Source organism: Pseudorca crassidens, chromosome 11 (assembly GCF_039906515.1).
Source record: "Pseudorca crassidens isolate mPseCra1 chromosome 11, mPseCra1.hap1, whole genome shotgun sequence".
NCBI lineage: Eukaryota > Metazoa > Chordata > Mammalia > Artiodactyla > Delphinidae > Pseudorca > Pseudorca crassidens.
In genome coordinates, this window is record NC_090306.1 from 63,816,643 (window position 1) to 63,835,625 (window position 18,983).

The 18,983-nt window shown below is 40.6% G+C and overlaps 2 protein-coding genes across 4 annotated transcripts in view; one reads left to right on the top strand and one right to left on the bottom strand.

Moving 5' to 3' along the window:
• GLIPR1 (GLI pathogenesis related 1) lies at positions 1–17,929 on the top strand. The gene is made up of 6 exons (XM_067697382.1): positions 1–392; positions 1,193–1,438; positions 10,567–10,679; positions 14,678–14,763; positions 17,579–17,605; positions 17,705–17,929. The coding sequence occupies exons 1-6, from the start codon at positions 201–203 to the stop codon at positions 17,857–17,859; spliced, it is 819 nt and encodes a 272-aa protein (XP_067553483.1). The 5' UTR covers positions 1–200; the 3' UTR covers positions 17,860–17,929.
• The window catches only part of KRR1 (KRR1 small subunit processome component homolog), a 21,100-nt gene continuing 19,457 nt past the window's right edge, over positions 17,341–18,983 (bottom strand). For all 3 annotated transcript variants that reach the window (XM_067697380.1, XM_067697381.1, XM_067697379.1), the window contains one exon: positions 17,341–18,959. In XM_067697380.1, coding sequence (XP_067553481.1) covers positions 18,817–18,959 — 143 coding nt within the window. In that variant the 3' untranslated portion in view covers positions 17,341–18,816. The remainder of the gene's footprint in view (positions 18,960–18,983) is intronic.

Sequence of the window (18,983 nt, forward strand, 5' to 3'; positions counted from 1 at the left end):
CTGAGAACCACCGAAAAGACAGGGTTAAGGGCACAAAACGAGCTGCAAACCATATATGGAGAAACCCTTTTCTTCACACTTGTGATGAACTCATGTTCTGCTTTCCGTTTTCTCAAAGCTGAAGTCGACTGTGCTTTGTAAAACCGGCTCACCGACCCTCGGGACCTGCAGTGCCTCTGGATTCCAGCCTCCGGGTCTCCATGCCAGACAGTCTGAGCATGCGAGTCGCACTTGCTGTGACACCCTGGATGCTCTCTGTGGTCTCCAGTTCTTCCTCTCCAGCAAATACTTTGCCAGATATCGAAAATGAAGATTTCATCAAAGACTGTGTTCGAATGCACAACAAGTTCCGATCAGAAGTGACTCCAAAAGCCAGTGATATGCTATACATGGTAAGAAAAACATGAGGGCTTGTGGCAGAAGTCAGTCAAAAACAGCTAATGTGGATTGATTTTGGTGGTGAATCCTTGGTAATCCTGACCAGTGCTCTCGCGGTGATGAAGGTGTGCTTTAAATTCACCACCTGCGATCAAAACGAACCCATTTTCTCTCTGCCTACTCAGTTCTTGTTATAAAGCAAGTATGTTTTACTTCTCTTTTTGGACACGTCCTTTGCACACGTCCTCAGGTGCAATTTATGTCTCTTTTTTGCCTGTTAATTTTTGTGAGGTTTTTTTGGTTTCGTTTTTTGTCTCTAAGTTGACTTTTTTTTGTTGCCGGCAGAGTACTGACTGTCTCAGGGAGGCCGCAGGGCATCTGGGGGAAAGGCTAGGATTTTGATTCAGTCAGGCTTGGGTTTGAATCCTAGGTCTGTGGCTTTGGCCTGGTTTTTAACCTTTCTGAGCTTCTTACGATAGGGGCTATCGTAGGTATGAAATTACAGAAAATATGTGAAACCAGCATGTTATTTTGCAACATAATAGACCTTCAGTGAAATGTTGTTCTGTGTCACTCACTTTGATTCTAAATTCCTCGAAACTAGATTATCATGTCTCCCACTAACGCTAGTCAAAACTTGAAGACCACAATATGATCCTCCACATACGGAGGACCTACATGTTCGTGGTCCTTCTCCATTCTGGACATCGTGCCTCACCTCCCATGCAAATTCCCACTTTGCTCACTGCGGTTACAGGGTTGGGTAACAGGCTCCATTCTTGACCCTCCTAGTGTTTCGTATTTATTTCTGCAGACTTGGGACCCAGTACTAGCCCAAATTGCAAAAGCATGGGCAAGGAACTGTCAGTTTGCACACAACATACAGCTGAAGCTACCCCACAAGCTGCACCCAAATTTCACTTCACTGGGAGAAAACCTCTGGACTGGGTCTCTGTACCTCTTTTCTGTGTCTTCAGCCGTCACAGACTGGTACAACGAAATTCAGTACTATGACTTCAAGACTCGGAAATGTGACAAGGTCTGTGGCCATTATACTCAGGTAAGTATCTGCCTTATATTCTCTGGAAGCCGTCGTTTCAAGGGTGAGGAGAAAGCTGGAATCTGGTGTTAAGAAAAATATAGAGTAAGCTAGTGTCCCTGTAAATATGAGAGAGTAGGGGTTACAGGCTTACTTTAAAAATAAATAAATGGAGGGCTTCCTGGTGGCGCAGTGGTTGCGAGTCCGCCTGCCGATGCAGGGGACACGGGTTCGTGCCCCGGTCCGGGAAGATCCCACGTGCTGCAGAGCGGCTGGGCCCGTGAGCCATGGCCACTGAGCCTGCGCGTCCGGAGCCTGTGCTCTGCAACGGGAGAGGCCACAGCAGTGAGAGGCCCGCGTACCGCAAAATAAATAAATAAATAAATAAATAATAAATAAATGGAACAGACTCCAATACCAGAGGAGATAGTGCTTGAAGAGTGTAGTTACATGGACATAGGTAAAATGTGAGGCCCACCAATCTGCACAGCCTTTGAATAATTTTGATCACACCTGTTTTCCCGTGGTATTTTGTGCCATTTGTGAGCAATCAAAGGACCTTATGAGTAAATGGATTTATTCCAGGTACGAGTTCTCTAGGAAATTTGAGTCAATTGTTCTGGGACTATAAAACTGGGAGAAATAAGCCTCTCAGACAGAAGCATCAATAAGAATTGAAGGGGACTTCCCTGGTGGTCCCGTAGTAAAGACTCTGTGCTTCCACTGCAGGGGGGCATGGGTTCGATCCCTGGTCGGGGAAGATCCGCATGCTGCGCAGTGTGGCCAAAAGAAAAAAAAATTATGGTAATAATAGTTGATGCTTCCATATCCTCTTAGTCTTTCAAACATGGACTAAGAATCTATGATGTGCCACATGAAGACGAAAAAAAAGTCCCAGACCCAGTGGAGAGGTCAACATATAAATTTGTACAAATAATCCTGTAGCTACCCTGTACCCACATCTACAGTATTAGTGTCAATAGCCACATTCAGAGCTTCTCGATGAGATTTTTTCTTTCTTTTTTTTTTTTAAATTCAAGCTGTTTTTGGCTTCCTAACTCTAACTCACATTTGCAACATGGTGGAAACAAATCCCTAGGAAAAGTCTTCTATAATCTTCTTAATATACTGCCTCCCTATACTGGCCACATTTTATTTATTTTATTTCCTGGCGGTCCTTGTCAAACCAATAACTAAAAGTAGTGAACCTATGTTTGACTGGTTTTTAACGTAGAAAAAAATTGTTGAAATGATGTCTGAGAGCAAAAGCATTTCTAACAAGCCAGTTAACTTGGAATATTAGGTGTTTTTAAGAGCAAAATGTTGGTAGAAAAACTCAATATAGTTCAGCCTTATAAAGATACTGACCTCACTGGTGGTGGTATAGATGAAACACGTTTGGCACAGTTACAGGAAATTGTTATAATGAGAGGGAAAGGGTTGATGTCAGTGAAATTTTCATCTTAAGGTTATTGTAATCAAGGAGGAGCTATGAAATCATCAGTAGGCTTGGTCCCTTTCTTGGAAATATAAGTAAGGTCTCCCCTAGACTTGCCCAATAAGCCATCAATTTTGGTTTATATTAACAAATAAACCAGAAAATAAATTTCATTGGATTCCCACAAATCCTAAAGGGCAAGAAAGCTAAATCCAGAGTGCCTACAAGTGGTATCTGGTGCCATTATGCACTATGGTATTAATCTCCAGGAGTAATTGTCAGTCTGAAGGTGCTGACTCTCAGTCAGTGTTTAAGCTTCTCCCCTATTCTAGGCACTTTGTAAGGTACAGGTCATGCGTTTTAGTCCAGACTCCTGAAAAAACAGAGCCTGAGATAATAGCTTACGTGCTAAGATTTTACTTGGGAGTACGATCGCAGAGAAGTGAGAGGGAGGAGAAATGGCTTGTGGGGCAGGGAATGAGGGACACAGCTGGGAATGGCCCCTGACCCTTAGGAGGTGACTTTTATTTGGAAGAGACGTGTGTAAGTGGATGTGTTATAGCGTATAGCTAGTGCAGCTCGGAGAAACTGACAAGGTGCCATGGGAGCAATGGGGACAGAGCAACTGACCTGGCCAAAGGGAGGTATGGAGACACAGGACTTGTTCATACAGCAGGAGACATGTAAGTTGGTTCTTAAACTGAGTGAGAGTTTGTCAAATAAAAAGGAATGTAAAAAGAACTCCAGGCAAAATTAACAAGGTGTAGAAGGTGTACAATGTGTACAAATGAACTTGGCATTTCAGAAGAATGGCAAGCAGCTTAACCCACCAAATACACAGTGATCCAAAGACTGTTAAATTGACAACAGTCTCCTAAACCCTGCAAGTTAAAAGACACTTCATGTCCATCATTCCAGGAAGTCAAAACAAGAGGAGGAAACTTCATTATATGTCATAGAGGCCTGAGATCTCAGAGATGGCCCTTCCCAAATTAACAGAGCTTACTTGTAAATCTTCCTCTTGCATTTAGGGGAAAAAAAAGAGGGCTAATATTTGGGACATAAAACGTTTCCTAAAATCCAGTTCCTTTCAGACAGGTAGCAGAGCCAAAGTGAGTGATCCTAACCTGTTCTCTTTAAGAGACCACTACAGTCTACCCCCCAACTCAAATGAGGGAGAGGATGTCCAGGGACCTCTGGGTCTGGGAAGAGACAGCACCAGCAACTACTTTTTAAATGAATGTGGTACTTCGTTCTCTACATGTAAGATCTCATTCAACTCTCACCACACACCTCTAAGAGATGCTATTATCCATAGATGAATAAACAGGCCCAGAGGGGTCAAGAAGTTGTTACCCCAGTGTCATTTAGCTAGTAAGAGGAAGAGTTGGGATTCAGATATAAGATATGTTGCTTATCTAGTAAAGTAGTAGTACTTAGTAGTCATTGAACAAAGTTTAGATTTCTTCCATGAGCTGTTTTTCCATCAATTGGAAGAAGGCTCTGACAGCTTGATTGAAGACTTCTTGTTTTTATCCTTGCAAGAAATCTTGCTAGGAGGTCCAAGATTACTCAGTTGCCGTTTTAAATTCATGCTGGAAATTACCTCAAGTGGGTATTTATAACTTCCCACTTACCCTCATGTTAATTGTTAATAAAAAGCAAGCTATTTTCAGATTTTGGCCAGTGAGCAGTGGTTGTACAGAGTAAAGACAATAGATTCAGATGCATTTTTTTTTTTTTTTTTGGCTGCATTGGGTCTTCTTTGCTGTGCGTGGGCTTTCTTTAGTTGCGGCGAGTGGGGGCTACTCTTCACTGCGGTGTGCAGGCTTCTCATTTCAGTGGCTTCTCGTTGCAGAGCATGGCCTCCAGGTGTGTGAGCTTCAGTAGTTGCAGCACCCGGGCTCTGTAGTTGTGGCATGTGGGCCCTAGAGCGCACGGGCTTCAGTAGTCGGGGTGCGTGGGCTCAGTAGTTGTGGTGCACAGGGTTCAGTAGTTGTGGCACACAGGCTCTAGCTGTGGTGCACAGGCTCTAGCTGTGGCGCACGGGCTTAGTTGCTCCGTGCATGTCCACTGCATTGGCAGAAGTATTCTTAACCACTGCACCACCAGGGAAGTCCCCAGATGCATTATTACTTCATTAAAGTGTGATATTTCTTGACATGTTAACTCAACGCTTTTAATTCTGTCTTCACTAGAGATTTCAATTGTGGAAGAATTCTGGTGTATTGATATGGAAGATTATTTAGCTTAGATATTTTGTTGCCGACAGTTCATCTTTGTAAAGTTTGGGAATAGTTTGACTTAAAAAGCTGGGCGGTGGACTCCTCTGGTGGTCCAGTGGCTAAGACTCCACGCTCCCAATGCAGGGGACCATTTTAAATTCATGCTGGAAATTAACCTGCTCAGGGAACTAGATCCCACGTGCCGTGACTAAAAGATCCCGCGTGCCACAACTAAGACCCAGTGCAGCCAAATAACTAAATAAATATTAAAAAAAAAATAGCTGGGTGGGCAGCAGCTCAGGTTTGATAGTGCTAATAATGCCCACTAGATGGCACTATTGATCTCATTTCTTTTTATCCCCACCCGTTGAAATTTTTATTTTTACACCCTCCCAGAACGAACGGAAGTGTGCGATGTTTCAGTTTGTCTAGCTGATTTTGTACGTGTTGCATATTACTGATAATGAGTCAGATGGACTCATACTGAGAATTGAAAGGGGAAGATGGTGTATAGGGGTTGTTAGCTAGAAGGAAGAGACATGCCTGCCCCCACTGGGTTGGGTTCCCCAGATGCAATGTTTTTGTTAGGTATAGTTTCCTGATTCTGCTAAAAAGGAGAGCACTCTGGAAGCATCTTGCTTAGGGCATGGACTGTCCTCACAGCACTTTGTGGTCAAGTAGCATTAAGTTCCACCCCTCATCTAGGAAAAATTGGGGCAGTATGTATTTATAGATTTGTTATGAGGTTAAACATGTTGCATGTAACATGCTGAACACTACCGGCCACTAGGAAAATTCTCAGTAGCTCTTAATTTTTTAAAATTCTTTTTGTTTACCATATGCAAAAATGAAAACATGCAACAGGAATCTACCTGATTAAAAAAAAGTTTCAAAAGTTTTAAAGCAGAAGAAAATTAGTCATAAGAGAATAAAACATGAACATCTGCTGAGAGCTTGCTATGTTCCATAAGCTGTTCTAATCACTTTCTTATTAGCCCATTTAGAATGTCAAAATAAGCCTGTGGAGTAGGTGGTGTTACCCTCATTTAATAGACGAGGAAGCTGAGGCCAAGGTCACACAGTGGGTGGCTGAGCTGAAATATAAACTTGGTCTTTGTAACCCCAGAGCCCACAGAGTTGAACCCAGAAACTGAATGCCCATGAAGCTATTAAAAAGAGGCCAACTTGAATGGATGGATAAACTGATAAATCCATGCAATAAATATTACTCGGCAATGAAAAGGAGAGTGACTAGTAATGAATTCAACAACATGAGTGAATCTCAAATGCTTATGCTTAGTGAAAGAAGCCAGATTGAAAAAGCTACATTTAAACTGATTCCACTTATGTAACATTCTGGAAAAGGCGAAACCACAAGGACAGAAAATAGATTAGTGATTGCCAGGGGCTGGGGGTGGGAGCTGACCACAAAGGGGCACAAGGGAGCTTTTGGGGAAATGTTCTAGGTATTGAATGTGGTGGCGGCTGCACAACTACATGCTTTTGTCAAAATTCATAACCTAAAACGGATGGCCTCTATGTTAATTACAACCTGATTTAAAAGAGAGCCCAACTAAAACACAAGACGAATGGTAACTAACATTTGCACTGTCTTGGAAAAGAGAGATCAGAAATGTAAAAGAAAGTAGAATAAGAGAAATAGCATAAAGCATTAAGTGTGTGTGGGAGGAACCCAAAGATTAAGAGTACTTGACACTTGAGATACAACACTGGAGGAAAGTGCTCAAAGACCAGAGGATCAGAATATAAAATGATTGACTCAGGCGATTGTACTCCCAACATGGCCCGTTAGCATGCATAAGAATCACCTGAGAAACTTGTTAAAATAGAGAAACTTTTTCGCTGAATAATGTTCCAATATGTGTGTGTGCCTGTGTGTATATAAATATACTACATTTTCCTTAAGGAAATCCTGTCATTAGCATGGATAGATCTACAGGTATTATGCTAAGTGAAGTAAGTCAGACAGACGGAGTCAAATACCATATGATCTCATTTATGTGTGGAATCTTAAAAAAATAAAACGAACTCTTAGAAAACAGATTGGTGGTTGCCAGAGGTGGGGGATGAGTGAAATGGGTGAACGTGGTCAAAAGGTACAAACTTCCAGTTTTAAGATAAATAAGTCCTGGGGATGTAATGTACAGCATGGTGACTAGAGTTAACAATACTGTATTATGTATTTGAAAATTGCTAAGAGTATATCTTAAAAGTTCTCATCACAAGAAAAAACTTGTAACCATATGTAGTAATAGGTGTTAACTAGCTATTGTGGTGGCCATTTTGCAATATATACAAATATTGAATCACTGATTCAGTATTGTACACCTGCAACTAATATAATTTTGTATGTCAGTTATATCTCAGTTTTAAAAAAATACAGATTTCAAGGACAATTCCAGTGACTCTCACGCAGTAGGACTGAGATGGGCCCAGAAATCTGCATTTTAAACAAAGCACCCCAGAGGAAGTCACTTTGAGATGCAGTGAATAGAAATGAAGAAATATAAAAATAAATACAAAAATGATTGGGAAATTAAAGTACAAGCATCAAACCTGAGAATGAATGGCCATAAAACTAGGTGCTCTCGGGGAGATAGAGGCCTGATTTACTTGGTTACCTGGAGTTCCCTGCAGGGGATTCCAGGGTGTGAGATGGGAAGGGAGACACCCCACCTCAACCAGGGAGGGCCGTCCTTCACCAAAGGAGAGCACTGATCCTCTGTGGGAGACCAGTACCTGCCTCCGCAGCTCCTCCCCAGTTGTCACACAAGGAGGAGGACAGAATGGAAAGTGTCCCGCCCCCCCCCCCCGCCCCCCGACACTGCCCAGCCCTCTCTAGCTCCTCCCCCACCTCCTACTCCATCCACGAGCCTTGGAGGAGCTGCCTCCATCCTAACCCTCTTCCCCTACTCTACACTCTCTCCCCAGAGAGCTGTTCTTAATTGATTTTTTTTTTCTTTTTTCTTTTTTTTGAGTAAATTTGACCTTTTTCAGCAGACACACCAGCCTTGTCTCAGTTCTGTGAGTCTTTCCCACCTCGGGGTTGGTTCGCACAGGTGTGCCCTCTGCTGGGAACCTTCTCTGGCCTCCCGGACCAGCTCACTTTCAGCTTCCGCCTCACTAACTCAGAGGAGGATCCCTGCTGTGAACTCCCTGAGCGCCCTCTGCTTCCCCTTCACAGAGCTCAAAACCCTAGCCTAATGGTTTCTTGACTGCTTTTCTCTACATTTTGTGAAGGCACCCACTGGCTCCAGCTCATTCATCTCCCTGTATTTGGTACAAGTAGTCACAAAGTTGCTAAATATATATATATGTAAAAATAATTTAAAATTCTATTTTGTATCACTGTAAAAAGGAGTGCATTTAATTGCTGGCTTAAATCCACACTAGATTTTTTTTTTTTTCTTGTGGTACCCGGGCCTCTCACTGTTGTGGCCTCTCCCGTTGCGGAGCACAGGCTCCGGACGCACAGGCTCAGCGGCCATGGCTTACGGGCCCAGCCGCTCCGCAGCATGTGGGATCCTCCCGGACTGGGGCACGAACCCGTGTCCCCTGCATCGGCGGGTGGGCGGACTCCCAACAAGTGCACCACCAGGGAAGCCCCCACATACTAGATTTTTAAAATACTTTACTTTTTTCTTCAGCCTTCTATTACAGCAAACAGTCTCAGTTAGGATGAGCTGTGTAATTTGTGTGGCCTAATGCAAAATGAAAACGTGGATCCCCTTGTTCAAAAATCATGGGAAAAGTGCCACTGAAAGTGCTAAAATGCGTGCAGCACTGAATTAAACCAGGTATGGGGCCCTTCTGATCACGGGGTCCAGTGGGACAGCACATCCCTCTCCTGGAAGCTGGCCCTGTTCTTGCTTTCCCTCCTATGCCACTAGCCACTCCCTTTCAATGTTTTGCTGGCTGTTTTTTTTTTTCTTTATCCCATGCTCTCATTTAGTTGTTTATTATCTTTGCTTACAAGATCTAATCCACTCCCACGTCTTCCAGGTTTGTGTCTCGAGCCATGCTCTGTCTTCTGACCGGCAGATGGTCGTCTGACAGGCATCTCAAGAGTAGCAGGAACTGAACAGAACCCCTTGTCTGTGTTCCCACCCACTTCCTCCTTCCCTCATTTTCCCCGTCTCAGCAAATGTTGTTCAGACCCAAACATTAACTTGATTTTTCTCTCTCCCTCTTACCCCACCCTCAAACCAAAAGCAAATTCTTTCAGCTTTACCCCTAAGCTGAACCATGAACCTGGTCAATTCTAGGGAACCCCACTACCATCACCGAAGTGAGAGTCACCATCTGCTCTTTCCAGTACCAGTGAAGCAGTCTCCCGAATTCCCTCCCTCTTTTCACCCTTGTTCTTCTCAGTCCATCTAGTTTAGCAGCCAAAGTGACCTTCCTAAGACCTGAAAAAGGGACTCTCCCTCCCTCCACTACAAGATTCCCCATGAGCTGCTCCTCTCTGACCTCATTGCCTGTGATTTTCCCCAACTCCTGGATCCCAGCTCCGCTTGCCTTTATTTATTTTTGGCTGCGTTGTGTCTTCGTTGCTGCGTGGGCTTTCTCTAGTTGCGGCGAGCGGGGGCTACTCTTCGTTGTGGCGCGCGGGCTTCTCCTTGCGGTGGCTTCTCGTTGTGGAGCATGGGCTCTAGGCACACGGGCTTCAGTAGTTGTGGCTCACGGGCTCTAGGCGTGTGGGCTTCAGTAGTTGTGGTAAGTGGGCTCAGTAGTTGTGGCTCACAGGCTCTAGCTGCACGGGCTTCAGTAGTTGTGGCACACAGGCTCCGTTGTTGTGGCTCGCGGGCTCTAGCGTGCAGGCTCAGTAGTTGTGGTGCACCGGCTTAGTTGCTCCGCGGCATGTGGCATCTTCCCGGATCAGGGCTCGAACCCGGGTCCTCTACATTGGCAGGTGGATCCTTAACCACTGCGCCACCAGGGAAGCCCCTCTGCTTGCCTTCTTTCTGCCACTCTTGCACGCAAGCAGACTCCACGCCAGGGCCTTTGCCCCAAGGGCTCCCTCTGCACGGATGCTCTTCCTCCATCAGTTGGTCTCCTGCATGTTTTGAGCGCTGCCTCTTCATCATTCAGGCCTTACCTCAAATGCTGCCTCCACACTCGAGATGCCTTCCCTGCACATCCAAGTGAAAGCAGCCCTCTTTCTCCCCAGCAGTCACTCTCTATCCTGTTAGCCTGTTTTATTTCTTCATTGCACTAGCTGTCAAAATTAGCTTAGTTATTATTTGTTTATCTCTCTCTCACACTCACACACACACACACACACACACACACACACACACACACACACACACACTTTCCAACCAAATTCTGACTACCTAAAACTTCCCTGGCGGTAACTGCTTTGCCTAAGTAGAGTTAACATGCCTGTGTTTACGAAGGCCTAATCATACTCAAGTGTTCATTTTAGTATCTCTCTCTTCTTAACAATCTGTATTTTCTTTCAGATTGTTTGGGCAGATAGTTACAAAGTTGGCTGTGCAGTACAGTTTTGTTCTCGAGTTGCTGGCTTTGAAAGTCTTCGCAATGGAGCACATTTTATATGCAACTATGGACCAGCGTAAGTGCCCAAATTAACCTCTTTCTGGGAAAAGAAAAAAAAAACTATTTTAAAAGTATTTATCTTCATTATAGAAAATAAATCTGGGTAATAAAAAAAGTTTAAAAGAGAAAATTAACGTTACCCTTAATTCCTCTGCCCAGAGATTTACTCCATTTACACTGATACCTTTTTCTTTGTATGTGCGTTTGTGTTTGTGTGTGTCTGTGTGTACACCTTTATAAACACTACATAAACACACACACACGAACACATTTTTAAGAGTAGGAAAATTAAAATGTTTTCAGGGACATAGATTAATTGGATATTGTAATAACACCACAAGATGGGAAGATTAATATTCCACTTAATATTTATTAACTTATTAAAAACTTTTCAAAGCAGAACAAAAACCCATTCTGAATTGAATTTCTCAATTTATATAACTTATTTCATTTACTTTTGACAGTTTTGTTTTTGAAACAGACATCATTTTTCTCCCTTTGGAAAATGGGAAGACGCATGACATTCTCCTCCCACTTCCTTTAAACTTATATATGTGTGCTTATGCATCGTACACATACTTAGAAAACTGAGATGATGGAAATACACGTTTTCTATTTTTACTTAAAATTACATATGAGCATTTTCCATGGCACTGAAGTTTTAAACAGATTACAATAATTAAAAACAATGCCATAACGTTTGTATAAAGCTTACTATGTACTAAGCACAGTTCTAAGTGCTTCGCATATATTAAACTTATTTAATCTTCATAAAATGTAAGTTCTACTATTACCCCTGTTTTGCAGATAAGACAACTGAGGCCCTGACAGGCAACCAAGGAAACTAAAACTTCCTACTTCTTTATTGGGCAGAATACTTTAGGTCCCTTTGTCTTTCTGAGTTTTTATTTTATTGAGGTATAGTTGATTTACAGTGTTGTATTAGTTTCTGGTGTACAGCAAAGTGATTCAGCTATACACGTATGTAATAGTTTGCATCTGCTAATCCCAAACTCCCACTCCATCCCTCCCTGACATCCCCACCGGCTCTTGGCAACCACAAGTCTGTTCTCTTTGAGTCTGTTTCTGTTTTGTAGGTAAGTCTGTGTCATATTTTAGATTCCAAATACAAGTGATAGTATATGGTATTTGTCTTTCTCTTTCTGACTTACTTGACTTACTTTGATAATCTCTAGGTCCCTCCATGTTGCTGCAAATGGCATTATTTCATTCTTCTTTTATGGCTGAGAAGTATTCCATATATATAAATACACACCACATCTTCCATCTTCTTTATCCATTCATCATAGATGGACATTTAGGTTGTTTCCATGTCCTGGCTATTGTATATAGTGCTGCAATGAACATTGGGGTGCATGTATCTTTTCGAATTATAGTTCTGTCCAGATATATGCCCAGGAGTGGGATTGCTGGATAATATAGCAACTCTATTTTTAGTTTTTTGAGTACCCTCCATACTGTTTTCCATAGTGGCTGCACCAATTTACATTCCCAGTGAGGGAATGTAAACCCTCACTGTTGGAGGGTTCCCCTTCCTCCACACCCTGTCCAGCATTTATTACTTGCAGACTTTTTAATGATGGCCATTCTGACCGGTGTGAGGTGGTACCTCATTGCAGTTCTGGTTTGCATTTCTCTAATCATTAGTGATCTTGAGCATCTTTTCATGTGCCTATTGGCCATCTCCATGTGTTCTTTGGAGAAATGTCAATTTAGATCTTCTGCCCATTTTTTGTTTTTGTTGTTGTTGTTGCCGTTATTGAGTTGTATGAACTTCCCTTCGTCGGTTGCATCATTTGCAAATATTTTCTCCCAGTCCATAGTTTGTTTTTTCGTTTGTCTATGATCTCCTTTGCTGCGCAAAAGCTTGTAAGTTTGATTAGGTCTCATTTATTTTTGCTTTATTTCTATTACCTTGGGAGACTGTAGATATCTTTGTCCTAATCATTCCCATCTAGACAAAAGTCAGGACTTTCCAGTAGCATGTTTCTCCCAAGATGAATTCTATTTCCCTAGAAGTCACAACTGCCTTGTTTTTAGCTTGTTTTTGAAGTAGCAATTTTCCCCTCTTCTTTAAAGTATGGAATGCACAATTAAAGTATGAAGCAGCATAAATGACTGCATCAAAAACATTCTAGAATTTAACGACTCAATGAGTACTGTGCTTTTTAACAATGAAAGATACTCCAATGATTAATGTCCATTTTGGATATCTTTTATAATTATCAGAATCTCTACTATATTCCTTTGACTATTTTCCACAGGGTAACATAAGCAGAAGGGTAAATTTGAGACAACCTAAATTAATTTGGAGCCAAACGAGATTTGAACATATCTTTTTAGTTGGAAATGAGGTTTTAATAAAAAGTAATGTCTCAACTCTGAAAATTAACGCATAGTATTAAGGGAGAGGTGTCCATGAACTTGGATTAGAAAAAAGTTACATCTTTTTCAGTAACTTCTATTGAAAGTAACGTTTATGAAGATAACACTCCAATCATTATCAGCAATAGCTGTGACTGTACTGCACTACCTGTATCTTTATCACAGATATGTTCATATCACTTTGTGGTTGCTACATCTCTCTCAAAATAGTTTTTATCACTACCTTGAAATTACTGTAATTATTAGACTCCCTGCTAGCTCTTACCTAATACTTGAGAAGTACATATTAGTATAATCACAAATATTTTTAACATGTTAATAACTATTTCAACTTAATTTGTTTCCTTTATAATCCTATGAACTTTATTTTCGGTATTTTTAAACTATTTTGAGAAAGGGCCCATGCGCTCCACCAGGCTGCCACAGGGTACATGACATGAAAAAGTTAAGAACTCCTTTCCAAAAGTAGAGTTCCAAAAAAGATTAGAGCAATGGCAGGTTCACTGAAATAAATGTACAGCCTTTCATCATTACTACTCCAGAGATATTCATGGGGATATAAAATGTTTGGTTATTATTTCATTTTCTAATCTGTGATCTTGGTCAATTACTTACATTCTGTGCCTCAGCCTCTAGCTGTGGGGATTAAAAAAATTATAGTATCTTCCTCATAGGGTTATTGTGAAGATTGATTCATTCGAGGATACTTAGAACACTGCCTAGGACACGAAGAGTATTCAGTAATTATTATCTATTATTCATATCACATCTTTTATGTGAAAACAAATTGCATTTTAGAAACGACCCCATATTTCTTGTTTTTTATATATATATATATTTTTTTTTTTTTTTTTTTTTGCGGTACGCGGGCTTCTCACTGTTGTGGCCTCTCCCGTTGCGGAGCACAGGCTCCGGACGCGCAGGCTCAGCGGCCATGGCTCACAGGCCCAGCCGTTCCGCAGCATGTGGGATCTTCCCGGACTGGGGCACGAACCCGTGTCCCCTGCATCGGCAGGCAGACTCTCAACCACTGCGCCACCAGGGAAGCCCTCTTGTTATATTCTTTTGGAAAGCCCTTTCCCCAGCCAAATGGCTCCCATCCAATAAAAACTATGGAGGTTTGCTAGACTGAGGAGAACAAAAATGTGGGTCATGATGGCTTTTCTAAGACAGACAGTTTTTTGGATGGCAGTGATCACATAGGCCAGACAGTAAGTAGAGCGAGTACTGCTCTGAAATCAGACAAATCTAGGTTTCGTTCTGACTCTGACATCTGTACCTTGTGATTTTTGGCAAGTTACTTTATTTTTTAGAGGTTTAGTTTCCTTATCTGTAAAATAGAAATAAAAATAACTTCTTCCCCGAGTTGTCTTAAGAATTAACTGAGATGATTAAGACATAGGTTCCTAAACACAGGCACCTAGAATGAACTCTGCAAATATTAGCAGGTTTCCATTTCTGCTTCGCCCTCTCCTCTTCTCTTACCAACCCTCTGAATCTGCACACTTTCATCCTAGGATTTAGCCAAGGACCATAATAAATTGCAATTGGAAAAAAAAAAAAGAAACCAAAAACTCTCCTAATGGACAGTTTTCCTCTACTTCACAGAGGCAATTACCCAACCTGGCCATATAAAAAAGGATCCACATGCAGTGCCTGCCCCAGTAACGACAACTGTCTGGACAATCTCTGTGGTGAGTAAAAGGAGCAATCTACCAATGATACAATGTGTTCAAAACTCTTGTAACTTTCTACAGAGCTAAGAATGCAAACATTTGCTTTATCCTAACAGCTATTTTCAGGGAAAGTGGCATCAGGGTTGCAATCAAACCTGGGAATGAATATATGGTTCAAGAGAAATTTAAAGAAGCAAATAATATTCTTTAGTTAGCGCTAATCAGACAAACAACAAACGACTCTGATGCTGGGAAACTGTAGACCCAAGATTTGCTAATTTCAGCAAGATCAAAAATTTGTATAACAAAGTTAACCAAAAGAATTCTGAATTGTGTGATATTACCTGTCCAAGCACTCAAGACTTGCATTTTCATCTTTAGAATCAGATAAGTAAAGCTGCAACGTGGCACTTTTTACTAGTTAGACAGCATTTAATGAGGAACAGTGTAGGCCAATGAAGCTACATTTCCAAGGATGTTTTACATAACTTTGAAATATTAATACACAATTGGCCAAGAGTCTATTTATGGTTCCCGTCCCAGACACATTCCTTTCCATCTCAGTATGTTTTTTCTTTACTTTTTGCCATGGTGTGAAGGAAAACCTCAATCAAGCTACTGCAGTTGTGCAAATCCTCTAGGACTTTTGTGTCCAGATCTGTAACTAACTGAACCCCTCAGGGCTGCAGGGCTGGGGCGGGGTGCTAGGAGCAGAAGGAGGGTAGAGTAGACTGAGTTTAACTGCATAAATTTTTGTTTGGCCAAAGTGTTGCATTGCTTACACATTTCCTAAGGTCATTTCCGGGTTTAAAATTATAAAATTCTTTTCAACTGCTTTTCCCTTCCTCCTGATTTGTAAACAGTGAGTTCTCATTTTTACTCCAGCTACAGAGACGCTTTTTCTACCAGCTTTCTGAGCCAGTCATTTCTCTCCAGTTCAACCATTCTTTCCCTCATAATTTTGTTTAGAGAACTCACTAACATGTAGCCATAGTGCAACAAATCCCTTCTCAGAGCACCAATGTTAACTGAATTTTTCATGTTACTCCAACACTACGAAAGCATGTCTTTTTTTTTTTCCAAGTTAGGCAGTATGACATAAGAGTTAAAACCACAGATTTTAGAGTTCAATTTCCAGTTCCACCATTGTGACGCTGGGCAAGTGTCTGGACCTGTTTCCTCATTAATGAAATGTAGACGGTGGCACCTCTTCACAGGTTTCGTGAAACGAATGAAAAAAAATTATATCTAGACCAAGTGCCTGGCATACAGTATCACTCAGTAAATATTATCTATTATCCCTAAATTCATCCTTCCTGTAATCTCAGATCTTGAGTTTACTCTTGGTATTTTGGTGTCTTCTTTGTGCCCAAGTTTTAGATGATATGTTTTTATGCTCATGAACAAGACTCACTCATGCTTCTTTAGAATCTGTGATGAAAACTGAGACAATAATTTTAAATTATGTAAAAAGTAATTTAACTGTTGCCACTGGTTAGCTGTCTTTCCCACTAGACTCTGAATTCCAAACAGGCAGGAATTATGCCTATCTAATTCAACTTTGTAACCAAAGTGCCTAGTCTAGAAAGCAAATAATTGCTAATTTGCATATTTCCTTAAAAAAATCATTCTCTATAAAAATCTAGACAGTAACACCACCACCAGCACAATGATAACAAGAAGAAAACTGCTGGAGTTTTAGCTTTTAATCTTAGAGATGTAGCCTGACATGGTCTCTAACCTTGTGGGATAAAATTCAGAAAATTAAGGCTGTAGTCCAATAATGAAAAGCCCCTGGGCTCTTAAGAGAGACAAAGGAAAACGCACGCTAATTTGCAGGAGGGTAAGGGTTAGAGGATAAAAGCTTTTATTTATCAGATTTTGTCTCTCACAAATTGTGGCAAACACTGGAGGAAAAAAATCCTTTTGTGGTCTTCTGGATACTGGTAGGTTCAATAAATACCAATGGAGGCCAAATCAGGATGGTTTTGCAAAATGTGCTGGGCACACCAATGGTACACAAGCTGATTTTTAGCTAGTGCATGGATGACATTTGTTTCAATGTTCAAAAGTTGAATGTTTAACATTTTAAAAATATATATATGTAAGAAAAAATATAACTAGCAAGCATATCATACCTTGATTTCATGGATATAACTGCCAGGAAAACTTAAAGAAGCGGAAGCTTCGTCGCAATTCACCGCAGCAAAGCCCAGTCAGTCACAGGTATGATGACCAGGGATGCTCACGAGTACCAGAGGGTCAGCTCCTTGATGGATTCCACCATAGGAGTGCAACAGCAGCTGGCATAGAACCGGTGTAAAAGAGGTGTCTGACCATTTAAAAAGTATAAGGAGGCTATGGCAGATGTGGAATTCTCTTCCCAGTGCTCTGAATGTCAAAATCTTAATAAAGCTCAGTGGAAGGAGAGGAGTAAATATGACTTTGATATCCAAATGCCCTACTGATATACTAATGACAGACTGGAATGTATGAGAGAGGCCACTGTCTCTTCATTACTGACCATAGATAGTATCATTCTTCTCAGGAGAAACTTACTTTCAGGAAAATATTTTAATAAATTGCTCACACTGATTATTACTAATACTTATTTTTAATTGTTTTATTTTAATTGCATTTATTTTATCTGCCAGTTACATTATGTAAAATGATTTCCCATTTATAGTAGTGGTATATAAAAAGTTTATATATAAAGGTTATATAAACAAGTTGAAACAGTCAATGGTTATAATTAAGAGACCTGGCTTTTTAAAAGAAAACAAAAGCCTCACCAGTATCTATTCTTTTAATTCTTTTCTTTCTTATTTTATAGCTAACCCACAACGAGACAAAGTGACACGTATGTATATAAACCTTAAATTGTATAAGATCTATCTGAGCTATGTTACTGCATTATGAGGAATAACATTTAAGAGTATATTTTATGTTTGTTTCACAGGTTACTACTCTGTTGTGTTTCCAGACTGGCCAATATTTCCACGTAACAGATACACATCTCTTTTCCTCATTGTTACTCCACCAATCCTAATACTGAGTGTTATAATTATCAGTTTGGTCAAGCACAAATACCCTCATTTAGTTCTTCTGAACTAATACAATCCAGGGGGGGAAAAAGCCTCATTCGTACATGGCTTTAAAAAATAAAATTGGGTGTTATTTCTAATTTGCAGCAAACCCTTACTCAAAAGAAGAAATGGTTCAATTTCCTAACATTAGAAGGTAAACTCATCTTTACTTTCCACTTTTTATGAAGAAGCATTGTTTTCATGCTGCCACAGCTGTGACTTTCAGTGAGTAACCTACCCCCCGTGTGCCTTAGCTTCTAAATATGTAAAATCAGTGAGCTAGATTTAGGCGAGTCCTGGCCCTCATCAGTAAAAAGCGTTTCTATGTAAACTGTTGCCTGCTGCTTCAATTCCAAATATCTGGTTTTCCCTGTTCTCTTGCAAATTTGATGTCTTTCTGGTTTACTACTTCCTCAGACTCATATTGGAATAGTAATTAAGGGAATTAATTTAAAAGGCCTTGCACTTTTGGATTATGGATTACTCTTGGAACAAAATGTAAAATAAGATTACAAAAAGGGATAAACCTAAATGTTTACTTGTTGCCATTAGAGCACTGAAAAATCTATTTTCCTCAAAACCAAATGCTGGGACATGATTATATTTAAAGACTAACCGATGGCCTCAGACATTGGATTTGATGGATAATTACAGTAGCTACACTGCAAAAATCTTTACATAAACAACCTTAAGAATTACCCCTAAAACCATGCCTAGATAAAACGTGCCTGGAATAGATTAGGTGCAATGCATATAAACACAGATATACCACCTTCTAGTATAAAAATTTTCAAAAAACATGGAGAATACAATAATTTATAAAGAATTGCTGTTTATGTAAAGAACAAAACAAACTCAGAAAAAAGTGATCAGGGTATTACTTCTCAGGGATAAGGCAACTAATGCCCTAGTATCTCAAAATCCTTTACAAAAGGAGATAGCTTAATAAATTCTAGCTCAGGGATTTTTGTTTGTTTTATGTATGTTACTTTTTTTTCTTCTTTTTCTTTTCATCTGCTTCCATTTTAAGCTTAACTTCTTCAGCTGTAAGGGCTCCCAGTTTCTTACTCTTCGCTTTCTTAACCTTTTCCTTGATGGCTGCCACATCAATTTTAGTTTCAGTAGAAGCTAAATAAAAACAATACATGTAAT

What these genes read in the sequence shown, in the direction of transcription:
- GLIPR1 (XM_067697382.1), top strand. Translation starts at nt 201, where the DNA reads ATGCCAGACAGTCTGAGCATGCGAGTCGCACTTGCTGTGACACCCTGG. An exon ending in TCTGTGGCCATTATACTCAG is followed by an intron (nt 1,439 to 10,566) that starts GTAAGTATCTGC and finishes ATTTTCTTTCAG; the next exon opens with ATTGTTTGGGCAGATAGTTA. An exon ending in ACAACGAGACAAAGTGACAC is followed by an intron (nt 17,606 to 17,704) that starts GTATGTATATAA and finishes TTTGTTTCACAG; the next exon opens with GTTACTACTCTGTTGTGTTT.